The sequence below is a fragment of the Melospiza georgiana genome, chromosome 6 (assembly GCF_028018845.1).
Source record: "Melospiza georgiana isolate bMelGeo1 chromosome 6, bMelGeo1.pri, whole genome shotgun sequence".
Lineage (NCBI taxonomy): Eukaryota > Metazoa > Chordata > Aves > Passeriformes > Passerellidae > Melospiza > Melospiza georgiana.
In genome coordinates, this window is record NC_080435.1 from 16,403,422 (window position 1) to 16,423,992 (window position 20,571).

The 20,571-nt window shown below is 40.9% G+C and overlaps 1 protein-coding gene across 4 annotated transcripts in view; it reads left to right on the forward strand.

The window, feature by feature from the left end:
• The window catches only part of PTPN5 (protein tyrosine phosphatase non-receptor type 5), a 77,747-nt gene that overhangs the window by 18,129 nt on the left and 39,047 nt on the right, over positions 1-20,571 (forward strand). For all 4 annotated transcript variants that reach the window (XM_058026896.1, XM_058026895.1, XM_058026894.1 and 1 more), the window contains exon 2: positions 4,680-4,790. In XM_058026896.1, coding sequence (XP_057882879.1) covers positions 4,691-4,790 — 100 coding nt within the window. In that variant the 5' untranslated portion in view covers positions 4,680-4,690. The remainder of the gene's footprint in view (positions 1-4,679; positions 4,791-20,571) is intronic.

Consider the following 20,571-nt stretch of genomic DNA (forward strand, 5'->3'; position numbering starts at 1 on the left):
TGAATCTGAAAAAAATGGAGAAACAGGAAACCAAAGACAGACTCTCAAACCACTGAGAGACAGAGCTGTGGCCTCACAACCAGTGATGATCCAGTGTTCAATGAACAAACCTCTCTTGTTCCCAGAGTTAGAATTTCTTCAAGTTTATTATGTTTTTACTGACATCTCATAAGGATACAGTATTGTGGAAAGCAGACTTACAGTGCACAGGTAGAGAAGAGGTGAAGTCCTCAGAGGTTTTCCAGGACATGCTTCCATTGACAGTGGCAGAATCTGTCAGTATCTATTTAGCACTGAGTAACTATCTGATGACAAACTAATTTTTGAGTTTAAGAAGGAACAAAGCCCTATTTCCCTTACAGAGCTATTCAATAGCCTGTGTGATATGGCTTGGTCTCTATTTACTCTATTTTAAGTGCCTGCTTCTGCTTTCTTGATCTCTAAGCTGATATCCCGATCCCTCGTCCCTCTTATGTTGGCTTTGCCAGTAAAAATTGCTCTTATGTGGACTAGCAGTTAGAAGGGACTGTGTGGAATGACTGTGATGGCAGTCTGTAGGGGGATAGAATAGAATATAAGAAAATAAAGATAGTGTAGAAAGTAATCTTACCCCTAAGGAGTTGCAGCTGGGCCAATTAGCAAAGATTAGGAACAGGCCTGACTTTCACAGGCCACAGCTGTAAGCAATGAGAAGAAGATGCTCTAAAAGAGTGGGGTGGGTGAGAGGGGAGCTGGGGTCAGTGGCTCCTTTGTGAAGGAGAAAGAGTCAGTGCTCTGAGGAGCTGACCATGAGAAAAACACCAAGAAGGTATGAAACTTTTGTGATGAGGAGACAACAGTATGGAACCCCTGCAATCATATGGCAACAGCAGTCCTCAGGTAGTCTACATTCTATAAACTGTGCTTTCCACCCAGGTGGTTAATTAAACTTGGTCTTCAGATCCCAAGACAGAAACCACTTATGTGCACCCTTCATTTTAAAAGCTTTTTTTTTGTTCCTCTGCCCCAACAGTCTTATCCGTGTCTTCTGGTTTGTCCATTCTCAAGAGGGAGAAAAGGGAATGTAAGGACAAAAGGAGAATGTGTGGCTCCATGAAGTCTCATTTTGGGCAAATAGTCTTGTCTGGGGGCTGTAGATTAAGTGGTGGAATATCTTACAACATCTCTATGGATTGCCTGAATGATGTATCCTTTGGAATAGGTGCTATATCCTTTCCAAAGAGGGAAAAAATGAGCAATAGCAATAAACCATTTTATCATTCTGTATTCCATCCTCTGCAATTGCATTACTGTTCTGTGATGATGCTCCTGCAATTTAACCTGCTTTGTTACCCTGTCAGTGCCAGGGTATGTACACATATAATTGTGTGTACTGTAGTGTACTCTTTTATATAATTGTGTGTACTGTACTACCACACTGTAGTACACATTTTTACTTGCACCTGGGCAGACCATGTCATTGTTTTCAGCAAGGATTAACTTGGTAGTTTAAAAACTTGCGATTTTCCTCATACATAGCACAAGCTAAAGTCATTCTTCGTTCCATGTAGTCTGAGCGTGCTTCTGGGTATTTGCTACCAGGAATTTGGCAATTGCTTCTCAGTCCTCTGTGACACATCCTCTAGAGATTTCACACAGCTCAAAATCAGGTGCCGAAATCTTCTCTTAACTTGGAGCCTGGTTTTGCTGGCACTTTTGCGCACGAGTGAGTGCTCCTGAGGCTGGCTGTAGCTGCTTGTGTCAGAATAACAAAGGACACACCAGAGTTTCAGAAGGAAGGTTGTGCACTTGTGTTGCCTTTAATGTGAGTTGCTTTCTGTGAAACTACTTGGCCTTGAAGGTTTTCCTTGTAGTCAAGGGCAGATGGAATGATGTCTTCTACATCAGTGTATAGTAGGTGTAAAATGCTCCCAGATCTCAGCATTGTTTTCACATTGGGTTTGCACTGATAATAACTGTACGGTGTAAGTTAATTGAAAATAAGCCTTTCTCTATTTCAGAGGCAGGAGTGATTCCTGCCTTGCTTTAGTGGTATTTTCCTTTGATCATTCACATGCTGTTTGAGAGACAGAAGTACAGGACATATCAGGCAATAGATGGATATTTCTTTCACCAGTGTAAAACTACACCTGTCCCTAAATTAAATGATGGGGTAAGAGGAAGCAGAGGAAGAATGCTTGAGTTTGGAGGCAGTATAAATTATTAATAATAATTTCTAATATTAATAAGAATTAAGTGTGGAGTCTGGCAAGGCACCTGCACTGAATGCAGAATACAACAGTAGAATATAGTTTAGGAAGAGGTAACTCTCTCTTTATAGAGGAGTATATATCTTCAACATTAATTCTTATTTGTTTGGCCTCTCTAGAAATGTTGTGACAACATGTTCATTGTACACAGTGTGCAAAGAAAACAGTTATATACCAGTATTTGAATGTTGTGGTGAACTGCAGGCACTAAGGGAGGTCAAAGAAAGCACTTGGGGCTGCTGTCATTGTAACAGCTCTATGCTAAAAACTCCATGTGGTTGGGTTACCTTGTGTAACCACAGTAACTAAATGCAAATATTCTTACTCCACTTTTTCAAAAGCACAAACCTCTTCTGGCTTGAATTTTACCTCTTGTCTTCTGCTTGCATTGGACTGAGGACATGCAGAGTTAATTACATTTCCACTTAGCAGAAGTGATAACCTTTGCTTTCTGGGGCAGCCTGTTCAGATACCAGAGCCCTTTGTGTCAAGACAAGAAGTGCTGTGTAGAAAGGTATAGCATCCTTTATTAGATCACTAATAAGGTGCAGTTTAGGGATTTAGTTTGGCCTTCAATAGCAAGCCAAAAGACATAAAGTTCCTTACAAAATCCAGTTACTCCTTGGTTCTGCGCCTCGTAGCAGTCCTGCTGGAGGGACATGAGAGCATTGCAAAGCCTGTTTCTCGGGAGTTGTTGCACACAACTGGCAATTATGTCTTTGACAAGTTTGAGAGGCAGTGGGGGTGCTGATGGTAGACTCAGAACTGTCCACACCATCTTTTCATGGGGCTTTTAAGTTGTTTTTAGTAGCACCTGCTCTGTAAAAGAAGGTTGACTTCCTTTGGGACTTGGCTGCAACACATCTTTTCTGGTTTGAGCTTGGATGGAAGAAATCACATCAGAAAACTAACTTAAAAACATCTAGCTGAAAATAATCAGTGGTCATATTTTCCTGGGTAGGAAGGAGAGATGTTTCTAAGTGGCTATAAAAGTATAAATACCATCTGTATGATGTATTCTTATTTTTTTCTGGTTTTAGGAATAACTTTTGGATTATGTTTGGAGACACACTGGGTATGCAGACAGTAATTCTTATTCTTGGACTTACATAATGTATTTGTATTATTACAAGTGAAAGAGACAGCATGTATCCAGACCTTTACAGCCAGTTTCATCCCTTAGTAATCCCTTGTCCTGGGTAGCAGAGGATAGCTTCGTGCTAAGATGTGCTATATTGCATCAGGTGATTTTCTGAGTGCCTCACACATTACTCTGCTGTTTTGCTTTTAACTGTTTTGCTGTCGTCTTGTATACTGGTGTCTTATAAGGATGTTACTTACTTTTAAATGTTCTTTAACATACAAATGTGCTGCTTTTATGCAGTGAGCATCTCATGTCCCAGTGGCAGAGATAAAGTCTGCATATCTAAATAATCTTGGATTTATTAGCCTGTTCAGAACCAGCAAGATCATTTTCTAGTCAAAGGATTTCAACAGTACCTCTGTAGGAGAGGACACTTTTAGAATTTAGCCCTTTAAACTCATGTTCTTAGGAGACTTCTTGATTGGGTTTGTGAGGCACAGAGTACTGGCATCAGTATAAAGAGTTCTGTTTGTCTCTGTGGACTTTGGGAGAGACTGAATGAACTGGCCTGATGTTCACAGTGCAAGGTCCTTTAGAATTAGATGACAAATCACATAAGCTTTGAAGGCAGAGCACTTCATCATCTGGACAAAAAAGGCATCTCTGGCCTCTCCTTTAGCTGAATGTGTGAAGGAGGAAAAGGTCCTTGCAGTTTGTTAGGGGTGAATTTCTTTCCACCTGCCTGCATGACCCTCTTTGCCTGTGATTTTGCCATGCTTTTAGTGGCATGTTTGGCACATGGTCTCTGAGGTTATGATGGACTGTTCCCAAATTATGTGTTCAGTTAGCCCCTCTGTGTGATAGGTATGACACATTCAACAGTCCTCCACAAAAAAAAAAAAAAAAAAAAAGGGCTTTTGTCTTATATTCAGACCTTTAAGGCCTCTTGGAGATTTTAGTGAAATGGGGAGTTATGATTTCAGCTGAAGGCTTTTTTCTTATGGAGCAGATGGCTTCTAAGGGAGCTTAGTTTATGGATTGCCTCCTTTTCCTTAAGTATTAAAACATTTTATGCTACATACTGTTTGATTCTGGTAGTTTGCAGTTCCTTTATGCAAGCAATAAGTAAAAGCATGTTCATCAATGATAATATGGCAATATACTTGATCTCCTTTCCATGTTTCACCTCACCCCACACATTAGTGGGTTGACTCTTTCTTTATGGATGAGCAGCTCATCACGGTCTTTTAGAATTTATTTTCGAGAAGAATTGTGTATAAAAGCCCAGAATGGTTCTTAGACATCTGATAGTGTTAAAGCTTAGATTTTTTTCCTTTATTTTTCAGGATTCTAGTGCATGAAGGACGTAAATGATAATCCCAGAGGACCGTCTGTCCTGGAGCAGGCATTGGAACCAAGTTACTATGTGACTGAAAGGACTGAGTGCAAGTCAGATGGTAAGTAAGATAAGGAGGATGATAGTTATCATGCTGTCACTTCAGTACAGATGAAAAACACTTTCATACAGTCCTGCAGAACTTAGCCTAATTTTCAGGTTTTAAGTGCTTTGCAAAGCCCAGATAGCACGGGAGGTAGTTTTTGCTAGATCTTTTCGTGGTGGAGTATATATTTTAACCTAGCTGTGGTTCTCACATCATTCAGAGTCCATTTTACCTCCACTGCCTACTTGATGTCTATGCAATTCTTTCTTGATTGGAATTTTAAGGTAACCTAAAGGATTGAGGCGTTGTCTCTTAAAAGCTCTTTGGGAAGTCCTTTCAAATCCAGTTCATAGCTGTTTCAAGCATTTTTTTCTTCTTTCTGTATAATTGATTCATGGTAAACTGTAAATAAATTAGTTTTGTTTAATCATCAAGGAGGTGGGTGTTTTCAAGCCATTCTGGACTTTGTTTCTAAACATATTCTGTCTCTTACAAGAAAGTGTTTCCTGTCTGCATAGTGAAGGCTCTTTGAGTCCTATATCCAGGGTAGATAAACCTTTTTTGGTTTTATTGGTTGGTTACCTGATTTATTTACTGGTTGCAGTTAATGCTGCCCTTGGACTGGCCTTTGGTACCTCCTTGCAGTCTGTTGCAGTTTCTGGTTGTTTTTATGCTGGAGGAGCCAGTGCATCTGACATAGGTGGGCCCTCAGTATCAACTCCCCTCTGCAATGAAGACCCAGCTTGTGGAAAGAGGATACTGAAAACCTTCATTAGGGGATGTTTGAAGTGCAAAAGCATGTAAATAAGCTGTGAGGGAATGAGTTCTTTCTGTATAATTTACTGCTAAAAAACCCTTTATTAACTGTAATCTTTTTTATGTAAGAATCCTGAAAAACTTCAGGTAGCTTACAGGTATTTTTCCTGGGCATTCCCATCTTTACAAATTAGATATAAGGGGTCAGATTTTGACAATTGAAAATCAATGCCTGCCACTCATTTGATTTGACTGAAGGGCAGAAAGGAGGTGCTGTCTTTTCTGTAAGCTCAGAGTCATGTTAGTGTTACACATTTTGGTTTTTTTACAAACTTGTGCAGATCATTTGAGGCCAGAGTTAAACCAAGGCCATGAAACATCAATGAGATGATGGGTGTTTTATTGAGATGGTGGGTAATTGTGCAAAATAATTGCAAGTCTCATTATGCTAGGACATGTACAAATATACAATAAATGACAAACACACATTTTGCCTCAAAGCACTTATTCTTGATACTTTGGCATAAGTAAAAGCATGATAATTTATGTTACATGACACTTATAAACTATGTTAATTTCAAAGCAAGACATGAGCACCATTCTGCTGCTATACAAAATAATGACTTCAGAAATCACTGTGCTTATCAAATTTATCCCCTTACTGAAATTTGTAAGTAAAAATATGGAAGTAAAATTTGTAAGTAAAAAATTGAAATTTGTAGTAAAATAGAGTTAAAAGTATGGAGTTAAGGTAAATTTGTTCCATCCACCAACACAGAAACCATACCCCCTCTGTTTTTAGCTGGAGAGCTAAAAAAAAATAATTATGTGCTATAAATCCAGTATATGATTCTTAGGGCTGCTGAGTATGTGCAGAGCTCTTTCATGTTTCACTTTCTATTTCCTGTCCACCAATGTAACTGCTTTTGGGGGGAAATGTGTGCATGGTTCTGATAGAATAACACTATTTCTTTATTAATTATTAATTTTTCTCCTCCTGGTTTATGAGAGTCTTCATTTCTTCCCCTTGTGTCTTTGCTTAGGCTTTGACACTGCCCCTCTCTCATATTGAGGCCAAAATACCCAGTATTCATGCACTGAGCCTGCAGGTTGTTCATAGAAAAGATCTTGAATCCAGCAGTGATTACTGGCTTACACTTTATATGTGGGCAATACAAAGGGAAGTTTTTCAAGCAGCTTTGTTTTTATTGCAGAATAAGGCGTGGGTAGTTCTGCCTTGCAGAAAAGCTTAGCCTGGAAAAACCTGGTGTGGGAGGGGAGAAAGAAAAGATCGACAATCATTTAACATGTGACATCAAAGTGGAATAGTTCCAGCAAAGAAACTGTGCTGAAACTTCCCAAGTGAATGTAAGCTGAAGGTCGTGCACTTCCTTTCATGTTAACTTGCTAGAGCCAGCATGGAAGCATTGCTAAAGCACCATGGGAGGAATTCTGTGTCTGGAAGCTTCCCCTGCTAACTGTGCTTGATGAAAAGTACCCTGGAAAGGCCTCAGTCTGAGGTGGCTGAGCACACTGCTTTTGGCACAAGAGGCAAAGGCACTTAGAAAGTATCAGTGATGCTAATTTCAGGAAAGATTTAGGTGTATAAAATTTAAATCCATGTCTTTAATCTGATGGAAGGTGCTCCAATGAATGTTTGAAATAGAAATCATTCTCTAGGCATCGTTGTAGGACTGTAGACTGGCCCTTGTTTCAAATTTGGCAAAGAAAAGGCTAAAAAAGGTTCAGCTGTCAGAAACACAATAATAGACTTCAGTATTGCATAAAATACAATGCAGAATGTGGCCAAAGGTCACTTCAATGTTGTAGTGCTTAAGCTGAGCAATCAATTATCACAGAAATTCTAGGTTGGAAGAGACCTTTAAGATCATCGAGTCCAACCCATGTTCTAACACCTCAACTAGATCATGGCACCAAGTGCCACATCCAGTCTTTTTTTAAACTCTTCGAGGGATGGTGACTCCACCACCTCCCTGGGTAGATGATTCCAGTATTTGACCACTCTTTCTGTAAAAAACTTCCTCCTTAATTCTAGCCTGTATCTCCCTTGGCGCAAATTGAGACTGTGTCCTCTTGTTCTGTCTGTTGTTGCCCGGAGAAAGAGACCGACCCCCAGCTCACCACAGCCACCCTTCAGGAAGTTGAAGAGAGTGATAAGGTCACCCCTGAGACAAAGAAAATACTGCTTGCATTGCAGGGCAGAGGAGCTAATGAGAAACCTATAAGGCATGGCTTGATTAGGGTAGGTTGGAGGGCAAATTAAAATTCTGAAAGATTCCTTTGGAAACTGTTAGAATATGTTTATGCCAGCCAGTTAATACAGATGGTGGAGCCATAAAATTATGGACTAGATTGAAAAATTACATTTTAAGTAATCATAAGTTTACTTATTCCACAGAAATGCTTCATCTTCACATTCTCACATCCAGCACCGTGCATGAAGCAAAAAACAGAGTGAGTGAAATGAAACTGGATGGTGTTCCTGGAGGTTTGAAAAGTTTTGCTGTAGCTGCACGACAGAGCCACGAGCTGCTCTTGTGTGGGTGGGAAAGAGGATACAGATAAAAGAGGTCACATGAGTCTGTGGGGATGAGCAAAATTAACATGCTATTTCTGAAGGAATGTGCACTTGGGCTGACAGTTTGAATTTGAAGCCTTTCTCTTTATTAAAGCAAGTTTTATTCTGCAATGTGTACACAAAACACTGTAGAAAATTAAACAAATAAAAATCTCAGTTAATCTCTTAATAGCATTTAAGAATCAAAGAAATGATGAGGATGAGGCAGTTTGCAGTGCCAAGGAACACTCTCTTCAAGTCAGTGACCCTGATTTCAATCAAGAGTTAAATTGAAAATCAGTCCCTTCTTTTTGACAAGCATTTGTTTGGTAAATTATCATGTGCCAGTTTTAGTTCTATGGTCCTATTGATTTAGATAGTTCTATTGATTTAGAACAGTTTTAATACAGTTTCTTTCAGTATTATCATATCTTTATTAAGGGCTGGGTAATTTCTTGGGTTTTGGCAGATTTTTTCTGTTAATCCTTTTTACACTTGATCCTTTCTCAAACTAGGCAGGTGGTGAGTTGACTTGATGCTCTTCATTCTCCTGTGCTCTGCATAAAATTGTCTTGCTTCACACTATGTAAAGGTAATTGGTAAACTGGCATTTGTAATTTAAAGGCTTGACCCTGTTGATGGTGTTCCCTGATGTATGTTTACTCCTCTGCCAGCTCCATTAGCCCAGCACAGCAGTCACAACATCAAGGATATCTTAGTGTTGAATACCCAGGGTATTACTTTGTTATTCACACTGGGATTTCATATGGCGTTTAAGGGAACTGATTATTTGCTTTCTGAAGAAGTTCCAGTGAAAGCTGGAAATTTTTGATACCTTTCAGGCATACTGCATGAAAACACAACAGAATCATTTGCTGATATGTTCCTGGGTTTCACTCTTCAAACCTTAATACAAGAATATAATTTGAAAAGTTTAACAATGTACAGAGAATGATGAGCATATACTGACAAAACATCGGGGTATGCTTAGTATGATAAGATCCAGGACCTCTAGCAGACAGGCAGCTGTATTTCAAAGGTAGAGCACAGAGTCTGGAGTTCTTAAAACAGTTTCTATCCATCCCTATGGAGATTGGCATCCTAAGTCCAAGGTGAAAATACATTTCACTGTGTCTCCACTGCTATTCAGGCAGCAAAATAGTATTTCTGGGCTGTCCCCGGGGAATATTCAGGGCTGTTCTGCCAATCCTCCTTTCATCATTCATCTTAGAACAGTTCTCCCCTCATTGCTCATGCCTCTGTGTGTAGGTCCTACCTTTTAAGCATGTTCTTTGGCAATAGAGACTGTCACAGAATATCAATTTGACCAGATGTGCTTTGTTAGAATGAGGTCTGGGGGCACCAACTTTTTGTTTTTGCCTTCTTGTGCTCTGATGAAGGAAATATGGGCATATGGACCTGAGGAGAGCAGCAGCAACCTCCAGTTACAGCCCTGCTCCAGATGGTCACTGGGTGAAGGACTGTGGTTGTAGTTTGTTCCTGCTGTGCCATCAGATGTAGATGTGGCAACCTGTGCATCATGACAACAAAGAGGTGGGCGTGGGGGATATCCCCTGAAGTTGCGTTGCTCACCTTAGCATGTCTACCTGTAAGGCCATGTTCCAGCCCTGTGAGAGGTGACAGAACTGGGGTTCTGTTAGTCCCTGGTCAGCACTGTAACTCTTCCCCATGTGGGACTTTCTCAGCTTTTGTGCAGGTGCAAATAGCATAAACATGACTTGCAGTGTAAGATTTGGAGTGCTGGGCTGTCCTCACACTGCCCAGTTTGTAGTATTTGATGTTCTCACAACTGTACCTGTATTTTCTTAATTGTGAGTGACAGCAGACACATTTGTGTGCTATATTCACAGGCACAATTAAAAGAAAGCAAAAGCACGTGGTAGGCAGCAGTTTGAAAATCATGTCAGTCTCAGTTTCAAAAACAACTGTGTGGTGTTCTCTCACTGTCAGTGTGAAGTGTAATCTATATTTTTAAGCTGCTTTTGAAAATGAAACTTGGGCCTGTCTTTTGAGGAACAATTATTGTTTCAGCAGAACTAGGACTCTATCTAGGGGCATTGGAGCTTTTGAAAATTTTCCTAGGCCTTTCAAAAATCTGGCTTTTTGATGCCCTAAGTCTGTTAGGCATGAGAAACCCACTAGAAAAATGAATCAAAATCTGTGCCTGACTTCTGCAGCTTCATGCCTGAAAATTTTAAGTAAGAGCTCACAGTTGTAATTGGGAAATAGCAATCACCAAATTCTAACCATATTTTTTTTTCTGTTTCAGAGTTTAGAGCAAGATATTTCAGAGGAGAGGGAGGGAAGACTCTCTATCTTAATTCTGAGGTTATTTAATACCCAAGAGGAAGGAAGTTTTCAGTATGCTGTACTTCTTGCATATGCTACCTTGTTTGAGTTGAGCTACTGCCAGATGCTGTTTTTAGTTTCCACTCAGTCCTTCTGTCAGGCTTTTCACACTCCTCCTCCTCCTGTGGGCTTCTCTTCTATGGCCTTGTATTTATTTTCCTTCTTTCCTCTCTTATCAGATATTTGCTTTTCCATTAATCCCAAACATACACCTTCTTTTGCCATCTGTGTTTTATCTTCTCCTTTCTCTGCTTGTTGTTGCAAGTTCATTGTCTAGTGGCTTTGTAGGACCCAGTTTAATGCCATAGAACACAGATTTTTAAGTCAAAAGTACTGAAGAGTATCCCTGCTTCAGGGATGTGACATCCAAACCAGTGCAGTATTTTGTACATGTTGTTACATTCTAAATTATATGCTTGCCTCATGGGCACTGGTTTGGTTGGTGGACTAACTGATTAATTAATGGACAAACTAATATCATAGTTGAAATAAGCTGAAAATCAGCCTGATAAAACAATAGTAGTTTTTGAGAACAGGACTCTGCTGACATGTCACATGGTCTGTATGCAGCAGTTTTATAAACTTTTTTAAGCTTGTTCTTCAGCAACAGGGACTGTCGCAGAAGATAAGTTTGACACCCTTTGGAAATCTAATGTTGTCACCATATCTCAAACCTCTACTGTTTCTGGAAATCATGGTTACTGTTTCTGGAAATCATGGTTTCTTGACCTCTGCCTTACTAGTTTGCTGACTGAGGTTTCATGCTTCCCTGTGCCTGCTGGTGACATCACCATGGGGAAGTGCAAGAAGCCTCAATGGACAAAGTACTCCAGTAAGGACAGCATTAAGAAGTGAGCAGCTGTGGAGTGCCAACGTCAAGAATTAGGAGTTTTAATGGTGGAATGTTTTCTTCATTGTATCACTGTTCTGTGTTGTAAAGAAATCTTGGGAACCTAAGACTTGCTTTGTTTGTGAATCTTATCTCTTTCCACCTACACATGGTCTCTGATCTTTGTTCAGATCTGGGCCTTCTCTGCATCTTCACAAGGGAAACTCTAAAAGGAGAGAGGAGGGACTGCAAGGATTGACAAGTTAGAAACACTGATGGAGAGCAGGCATTGGCTCATGCTTGGCTGAAACAGTCTCCCAACTCTGCTAACTGAGAAGAGTTGTCAAAGAAGAGGTGATCGTGGTATGGTCTCACCCATTAGATCTGTTAGATTTCCAACTGCAGTGTGTTGCACTGGGAGATTTGGTTGAATGCAGCTTGGGAGTTCCCCGTGGCTCTTTCACCACAAAATGAACTTTCCAGCTGAGATCTGGCTGTGTTGCAAAAAGGGAGTCGTAGTTAAGCATGTTATTGAAAAATAGAATAGGAAGGGAAGTGAAGCTTCCTTTGGAGCCTTCAGAGTGGAACTGAGGAGCTTAAAGTCTCAGTTTAAGTGGAGAAAGGAGAGATTCCATGAGAGGAATATGGAGCTCTTCAAATGAAGAGTAAATACTGACAGGTTTGACTCTTTTGCAGTACATTTTCACAACATCTGTCAAGCTTCCTTTAAAAATACCCAGCCAGCTCTGGCTTGACTGTGGATATTTTTCACACTTCCCAGTGTATGGAATTGGCATTTGAATTTCACAAACAAATCTACCATCTTATTAAATTCATCCACCTGCTCATGCAAATGGCAACGCAGTAGGTTGAGTTTGTTCTCGTGTGTTTTTCATCCCAGATTTTTGGTTGTCATTTAAGCTTTACAGAGTTTATTCTGCTCAGGTCCCCTGATTTGCTGTATCCTATATAATTTCATCCTTGGGATTGCACCCACCACTGCAGTATGTGGTAGCACTGGGTTGTTAGGCTGTTCTCCCCATGGGATCTGAATGCCTCTTCCCTGTAAGCTGTAGGCTTTCTGTGGGCTGCACCCCATGCTGTGGCAGCAAGCTGCCTGGATATTACCATGTTGTGGTTCTTTGCACCTAGCAAAGAGTCTAAAAGGTGTCCTTAATGACATGGATCTGCTATTGCTTTATTTTCAACTCAGCTGTTTAGCTAAAAGAATGTGTCATTTAAAAGAGCCATTTCACCTGAAAGTAAAAGGCCAAATGAAATTTTTTTTTTAGTCCCAACAATAGATGCCATTTGCTGCTGCTGATTGCCACCATGGCACGCTTTAAGTGAGAACAAACATACTACCTCCCTCCAATACACACAAGGCTTTTTCCTAGCAGATTTATTCATTAAGCATATGTTCAAAGACTACAGCTATTACCACTTTTAAATAGAACCATTTTTTCATTGCTTTTCATAGAAAAAATACTACAGTGTTGTGAAAAACCTGTTAATGTTCCAGATTCAATTAACTAACATATTCTAGCAAAAGTCCTTTCTACTCAGGTTGTTTAACAATAGAAAAATAAATACTGTGTGTTGGAGGCTGACCTTCAAATGACAGTCCAAAGCTGCTGCTTTGCAGAGTCTTTAGCAGTTTGAATGCCTTTACCTCTGGGTATGCCAAAAAGGTCTCTTACAGAAATTGAAGAGAACCTGATTAGACTGTAAGACTTGGTCCCAACTTCCTTGCACAGGCAAAATACCAGCTGAAACAGGTAAAAGTTTTATCTGACCAATTTTGCAGCCTTTTGATAAGAGGGATGGCACTCCTGAAAGACACTAAATGCCTTCCATTTTGTATGCCTTCTGTGGGAGACAAAGACAGTGCTATTTTTCAGAATAGGCTATTTTTCTTTCTGTCAGGTTTGTGCAGGCATTCTCAAAATGGCCCCTTTTAGCTTCCTGTGTGCTCACTGGTACTGATAGGTTCTGAATGTTCTTTGCCAGCACATTGAAGAGCCTGTGTTATTTTTCTGTACAGAAAAATGGTTTTGCAACAGCTCTAAGGTGAAGCTTCCTTTATTCTTGAGGTTTTTTTACACACTACAAAAGTGCTGCTCCTATTGGATGCACATATGGATTTAGGGATGCAATTGTCTGTGCAGCTGATAAGATCATTTCAAGATCTGTGGAGATGAAAGGATGAACTATGATGTTACAGTTATCCCTCAAAAATAGGACTTGATACTGCCCTGCTTACTCTTTTGTCTTCTCAGCATATCTGAAATAGATCACAGGACTTCTACCTGGGCCATGGATAAAATGTTACTTTTTCCCATTCTTTTTATGATCTTTCCAGCATAATTAATGCTATTGTGGTGATTTGACCTTTGCTGGAGGCCATGCACCCACCAAAGCCACTGTACCCCCGACTCTGAACTGGATAAGGGGGGAGAAAATATAACAAGTGGCTGATGAGTTGAGATAAGGACTGGGAGAGATCACTTCCCAGTTACTGTCACAGGCAAAACTCAGGGAAATTAGTTCAATTTATTACCAATCAAAATCAGAGCAGATAATGAGAAGTAAAACAAGTCTCAAAAGCACCTTCCTCCTACCCCTCCCTTCTTGGTCTTAACTTCATTCCTGCTTCTCTGTCTCCTCTCTCTTATTGGTTCAGGGAGATGGAGCATGGGGGTTATCATTCACTTCATCTTACATTGTTTCTGCCTCTGCTTTCTCCTCAGGAAAAAGAGTTCCTCCCCTTCTCCAGCACGTGATCCCTCCCTCCCATGGGAGGCAATCCTTCATTAACTCCTCCAGCATGAGTCCTCCCCATGGGCTGCAGTCCTTCATGAACTGCTCCAGTGTGGGTTCCTGGCTGTGCTCCCTCAGGAACAGGCTGCTCCAGCATGGGCTCCTCTCTCCCTGGCTCTGCAGGTCCCCCTGCTCCTGCATGGGCTTCCCACGGAGTCACAACCTTCTTTTGGGCATCTGCCTGCTCTGTCGTGGGTTCCTCCAGAGGCTGCAGGTGGATCTCTGCTCCTCCATGGGCTGCAAGGGAATCTCAGCTCTGGCACCTCCTGCCCCTCCTGCACTGACCCAGGTGTCTGCAGGGATGTTCCTCCCAGATAGTCTCACTCCATTCTTCCATAGGCATTCAACATTTGCATCTGTGCCATAACTTTATTCTCCTTAAGCAGATTATCCCAGCAGCATTCCTACCATCTGATGTGCTTGGCCTTGGCCAGCTGGCTGGCATTAGAACTGTTAGACATGGGGAAGCTTCTCAAAGAAGCCATCCTTGTACTGCCCCACACCCTGCTACCAAAACATTCTACACAAACCTTCAGGAAAGGACCAAGCAGTTTTGTTGTATTTAATTGGCACTGGGAGATGGGAGGTGCAAACAAAAAAAATTCTTTTAGTAGAATCTTAAGCTAATGTGGAGGAAGACAGAGGTGGGATGATTTGGAAGTGCTGCTCTGGTCTTAAGAAGCTAAGAATGAGATTTACAAGATTACTCAGTACTTTATTCTTCATATTGAAGTCAAGTGTGGGAGGAGACATGGTATGAGGCGTTTGGCATCTCCTGTTAATGCAGATGAAGTGTTCTGGATAGCATAGCAGAAATACAGCTCTGTGGATGAAATCTTGCTTCCCATTGACACATACTGTCACCCACACTTCAGAAAGAGCATCCTAAGGGAAGCAATTGACTACTCAAATTCCAAAATACGTAATATACACAGCATATATCAACATAGAGACAAAACTGTGGGACAACTAGGAGTCTGTATGAATATGTTTGGTGCCTTTTTGGTGACCTGAATTATAAATGTTATGAAATCAGGAGCTCCTGAAAAGAAAGAAATGCTCCAATGAAGACCTGACAAAATGATGTTTTTTAATAGTCCAAATTTGTGTTGCATAGTTGAGGAGCTAAATTCCTGTCTTTTCATCCTCAGAATAAGACACACTATGATGGCTTTTATACCTGAAGCATGGGGAGGTTTGAAGAGTGCCTCCTTGTCAGGTGTGCCTCCCACACATGCAGCATACCTGCACCTGCTTCCATGCAGCCTCAGATCATCATCATCTCTGCAGCACTTGCTGGAGTACAGAATGAAAATCCCTAGGCTGTCTGTGATCCCACTCTGGAGCCAGAAGTAAAAATGCTCTGCTGATGCATGACCCAAAATGGTGTTTGCTTGCCAGCTTGGTGACCTGTTGAATAATGTCAGCTCTCGCTACAATGACTCAACATGAGGCTGTGTGATGTGAGGTGTAGTGGAGCCTTGGGATGCATGAGTCCATGAGAGGTTTGTTTCTCTGGGTTGTTTTGTAGAGTGAAGCTCAGGATTGCTGACAAGTGGTGCAAAATCCTCCCGGAAGAATTGCAAAGCTCATCACCAGCATGTGCTTTTTTCGTGCCACCTTCTCCAACAGAGAGCCGTAACAACTTGTGCATATCTGCTTATCTATCTAGACAAAACATTGCTCAGTGCATGTTTCCTCCCTGGGAAGAGGATGAGAAGGCAAGCTGTTGCATCTTTTTAGTTTACTATTTAAGGCTGTGTATCCATGTTGATGAGCGCAGTATAGGAGCCCAGATAGACTAGACCCAGGACTATTACCACTTTCTACTCAAATTGTTCAATTTTTGTGTTCTGTGTGATAGCTAGGGAGAAGGAGAGCTTGAAACTGTTGCTCTTGGGACATTTTAGTACCCTAAGCATGCCTGTAACATGAAGGGACTGCAGTTACAGAGGTAGCAGAGTACTGAACTGGAAACAATGATATTTAATTGTGCTGAGTTTCCATTAGGGCCCATAATGGTGTAGCCCTGAGTTGAAATAAGGCTCTGATACAGAGACAAAATTGGTCCTGTTTGTGGATGTCCACACTCTTATCTCTACAAGTATTTATTTCAAGGGTTAATTAGAGGGTCTGAGTGATAGAGTTGCATTCTGAGGAAGCCAAACTGTGCAAGCATAGCCTTTTTAAATGCACGAAAGAAAGCAAAGTGCTTATACTTGGCATAATACCCTTGGGGCTTGTATCAGGTTTGTGGCTGAAGATGATTGTTGAGACTGGTCTTGATATCATGTACTTTGCTCAGGAAAAGAATGTCTTTGAAATGAATGTGTTAGTGGCTTTCCTAAATGATTTTTTTTTTTTTTTTGTGAAGGCTCCGGGGCATAAGATTTGAGTCACTTAGTAAAGCAGGCTATCCCCAAATGAATGACATGAAAACATTCCCATTTGAACCTGGCAGGAAGCCAGCAAATCACCCCTCTGCTTCAAGGTGCAAACCTTCCCATTCACCAGAGCAGAAAGCAGATCTAATACCTACAGAATACCAGGCCAGTCACTGAGGAGACATTAGAAACACACAGTGGTATTAGCATAATGACTGAAGAAGTACTCTAGAGTTTATTAATTTAAGAAAAGAAATATCCTTCCTTTTTTTTCAACAATAGCAGTGTGGCAGCACCAATTCAGATTGTAGTGGTATGAATAGCAAATGCTTTCAAAAGTGTGTGATATCAGAATATGCTTGTTTCTTTTCATTGTCAGAGTCACTTTTTTATTGAAGAGTGTTTGTCTGGTTCTTAAATTATTGCTAATCTTTGATTATAAATTCAGACATATTTAAGTATATGTTGTAGTTAAAGTGTAAAGGCACAAAAATTATAATTAGGGTTTGAAAGAGGACAGTTGGTTATCCTGTTTCAGAGAGTTCAAGCCTGTACATTCTGCTCTGCATTGCTGCACCACTGACAGCTCTTGCTGCCTGTGCAAGGCTGATTCATGAGCAGTCTAAGCCTTTATCTCTTTAACTGTGCAATTACAGAGCTGCTTTGTGGGTTTCCATTTTCAGTGTTAAAGGGAGCTTGCAGCCTGGGATTAATTTGGGACAACCAACTCCACTGAAAGTCAACTTGTGGTCTGTTTACAAAAGCTCAAGGCAGCTCCAAAATTATCACCAGGCACTTGAAAATGTTCAGTGAAGAAAACAGCATAAGAAAGAAATCTATTCTTTATTTTTAAAAACATTAAATTGTATCTAATATTCAGTGCTAATCAGATGGACCCTCTGTAAGAGGGTTAAGAGGAAAGGAGAAAAGACAAAATCAAACAAAAGAAGCTTTGAATTGAGTCCTGATTGAAGATGGCAATTACTAATTATGTGTGGGTGAATTACAAGTTAATATTCAATGTCTCTGCCCTCTGAGGGTCTGCATTCACTCAAGAGCTGTAATTTCACACCATATTTAATATTTTGTTTTGAAGCAAACACTGCTCCAAGGGCCCTGGCTGCCCTGAGAAATGGCATATCCTTTTACTTGATGTTTCACAGGCCAAAAGGAAAAAAGACATTGCCTAACAACACATCTTGTGGTTAAGACCTGTGAGCATTAGGAGAGCCGTTGTGTATTTGACTTAGTAGTGGGAGTATGATCTAGATGTGGACAAAGGCATAACCAGTCTTGTACTGGGAATTAAGAGTGCCTCCCCATTGTTAGTAGACACATAGCAGTTTGTAGTGAGTGTAGGACCCTGGCAGTCAGACCCTACAGATGGTACAGTAGCTCTCATGTACTTCCCATATGCTTACTTTATCTGGCAGTGCCTTACTGCTTCTTGTGGCTCCTAGCAATTCCTCTTTGCTGTCTTTCCAGAGCAGAGAGCCCAAGGATTTTTTTTTCTTGCTCCCGTCTAAGTGAGGCTCACACCTAATTCAGAGTGGTATCAGCTGAGGTATCCTGAGCTGCCTTTTCCTAGAAGCTCTGTTTCATATGAGCTGTTATGGACTACAGACTTGGTGAGAGGATCAGGTAAATTACCTTTTCTTTTACTAGAAAGAAAGGGTTAGGTATATTATAAAGCAGTCAGTATCAGTGTGTAGGGCCCCAGGTATGAGAGGAGTGCTGTCTGGAACATCTGATTTCTTCCAGAAAGGAAGGGTTTAGTGATAGATCAAATGTAGTCCCCCAGACTCACCCTTCAGTAAAACAAAATCCCTGGTGTCAGGCTGCATCCTTCCCCTTCCAGAGATGACTTCATAGGCCAGCATCCTGCCTTTTAAAACTGTATTTTGCAAATTCTTATGATTATTTGAAACAAAAATGACGGTATGGAAGCAGGGGACTTTGAGAGGATTGTGAGTTTTACTTTTCTCTTTCCCATATTTCTTTTCCTCTGCAGTTATCATTTTTTCATGAACTATTTCTTGAGCTACACTACAGTGAGCTACTCTGTGAGGTGGGCAGTAGAAGTAGATATAGAAAGACATTTTAATGCTATTACACTTCACCCTCTGAGACTGGATTTTGTCTTTGTGTTTCAGGTCTGTAGAACACAAGCACATTTGTAGAGATTTGCACTAGAATCACTAAAAAGTAAGACTGAACGTTAACTAGTGTTAATGGTAACTAATCTCTCTGAGAGATCCTTTCTCATAGGGAAGAACAGGCTTACTTTATTCAGAATCATTAATTCTGTTAAATAAAACACAGTCTTTATTTAGCTTCTTACAAGCCCTCAGTTTGTCTGCTAACAGTAGCGGTGGCTTAAACGTTAGTCTGAAAATTGTTCTTATAGCCAAAGTTAGTTTCAGAAGTGGTTTTTCAGAAATGGATTTAATAAATCAGGAAACTTCTGGGCATTTTCTTTTTTCATGTTTTATAAAATGTACTGTCCAGAATTGTAATCAAAGAAAAATACCACCTTGGTAATTTAATTAAATGTTTAGTTCCAAATGTACAACTCAACCTAAGGGTAATCTGAACCCTCTGTAATCATGATAAGCATGTTTCCCACCATTGCTAGTAGAAACCCTTTTCTGAACAAGAATTTAACAGGAAGTAGGAGATGTTGCCTCTTGTTAGGCTTGAGTTTTATGGAAGCTTCAATAAAATGCCTAGGATTTTCTCTTCATCTTATTTCGTGATAAAAGTTGGAGCTGGTGGACATTTCCACTGCAGCAACTCAGCTGAAGATGCCCTTAGGAACTGGAATCTATCCAGATGATATTTTCACTCATCATTGTGGCACTTCCCTGTGGCAGCCAGACAATTATGACACAGTAGCTGTTGGACTGTTGAAAAAAACTACAGCAACTTGAAAGCTCTTCTAAATCACAGCAAAGAGCCTTGTGCATACCCTGAAATTCGCAGAACATATCAGCAAGCACGTAACATGGGTGACTGATTGGGAATCAAATGAGGTTTGCAGCTTGTTTGATGGCCAGTCTCCTTTTGCTGGAGAAGAGGGGGAGGCAGTTTTTCTTGCAGTCTGATATTTCTCTTCTCCATCCCTCTCTAGCAGCTTGCAGGCTTGCTTTTATATGTGACCCCACAGTACCATAATAATGGTCCTGGGTGAACATGAACATTTTTTCTGCCTTCACCTCTCTTTCTCTCCTCCCACCCATCCCAGATGAAGTGGCAGGTGGACTGAGTGGGAGCAGTGTGAACTCAGTGCAGAGAAAACGTGTGACTCAGCAGTTCAGCAGGGAGCTGCTGAGCGGAAAGGCAGCTATTCTCCTTGCACGCTCTGGCATCAGGTTGCTGTTCCCCCAGGGATGAGAAGAGGCTCGTTATGGATGGAGATGTGCAGTTCCCCCCACCCAGCAGGGCAAAGTGTCTGTGTATTCTTTTCAGCAGAACTTATTTCAAGTAGAGAGGAAAGTTGCTTCCAAGTTTGTTAGAAATGTGGCCAGTGAAAGGGAAGAAGCATCGGGCTGGAAGTACGTAGACCTCTATTATCTGCCTGACTGCACGACTTTCCCTCTTCCTTTATTTTTCTCTTGGTGTGTCTTTCCCTTTTTGTAATTGGGATTTGGCATAAGCAGCAGCCAGACTCCACCAGCTGAGCTTGGAAAGTGCAAGTGTACAGTACTTTTCCTGGCAAGTAGGTGATACCCCTTTTCCTCTGCACTGTCAAAGAACTCCACAGAAAACACTTGCCTTCCTCAGAAGGAGGCTTCTGGCTTTCCCCATGCCACCTGTCTCCCAGGGACAAGTAAGCCCAAAGAAAAGTTGATAATTGTGGGTTATCCTCTGTCACACAAGGTTAAATTAACCATCTCACTGTTAGGGAAGGGCCATTACAGTGCCTATCTAAGCAGTTCGATAATGATGAAAAAGTTGTGGTGTTGTATTACCAATTATGTTTGTCTTTCAGAATGGAGGACTGAAGTAGATTTTTCTACATAGAGTAATCAATAACAGGTAGACATTTTATATCAGTGA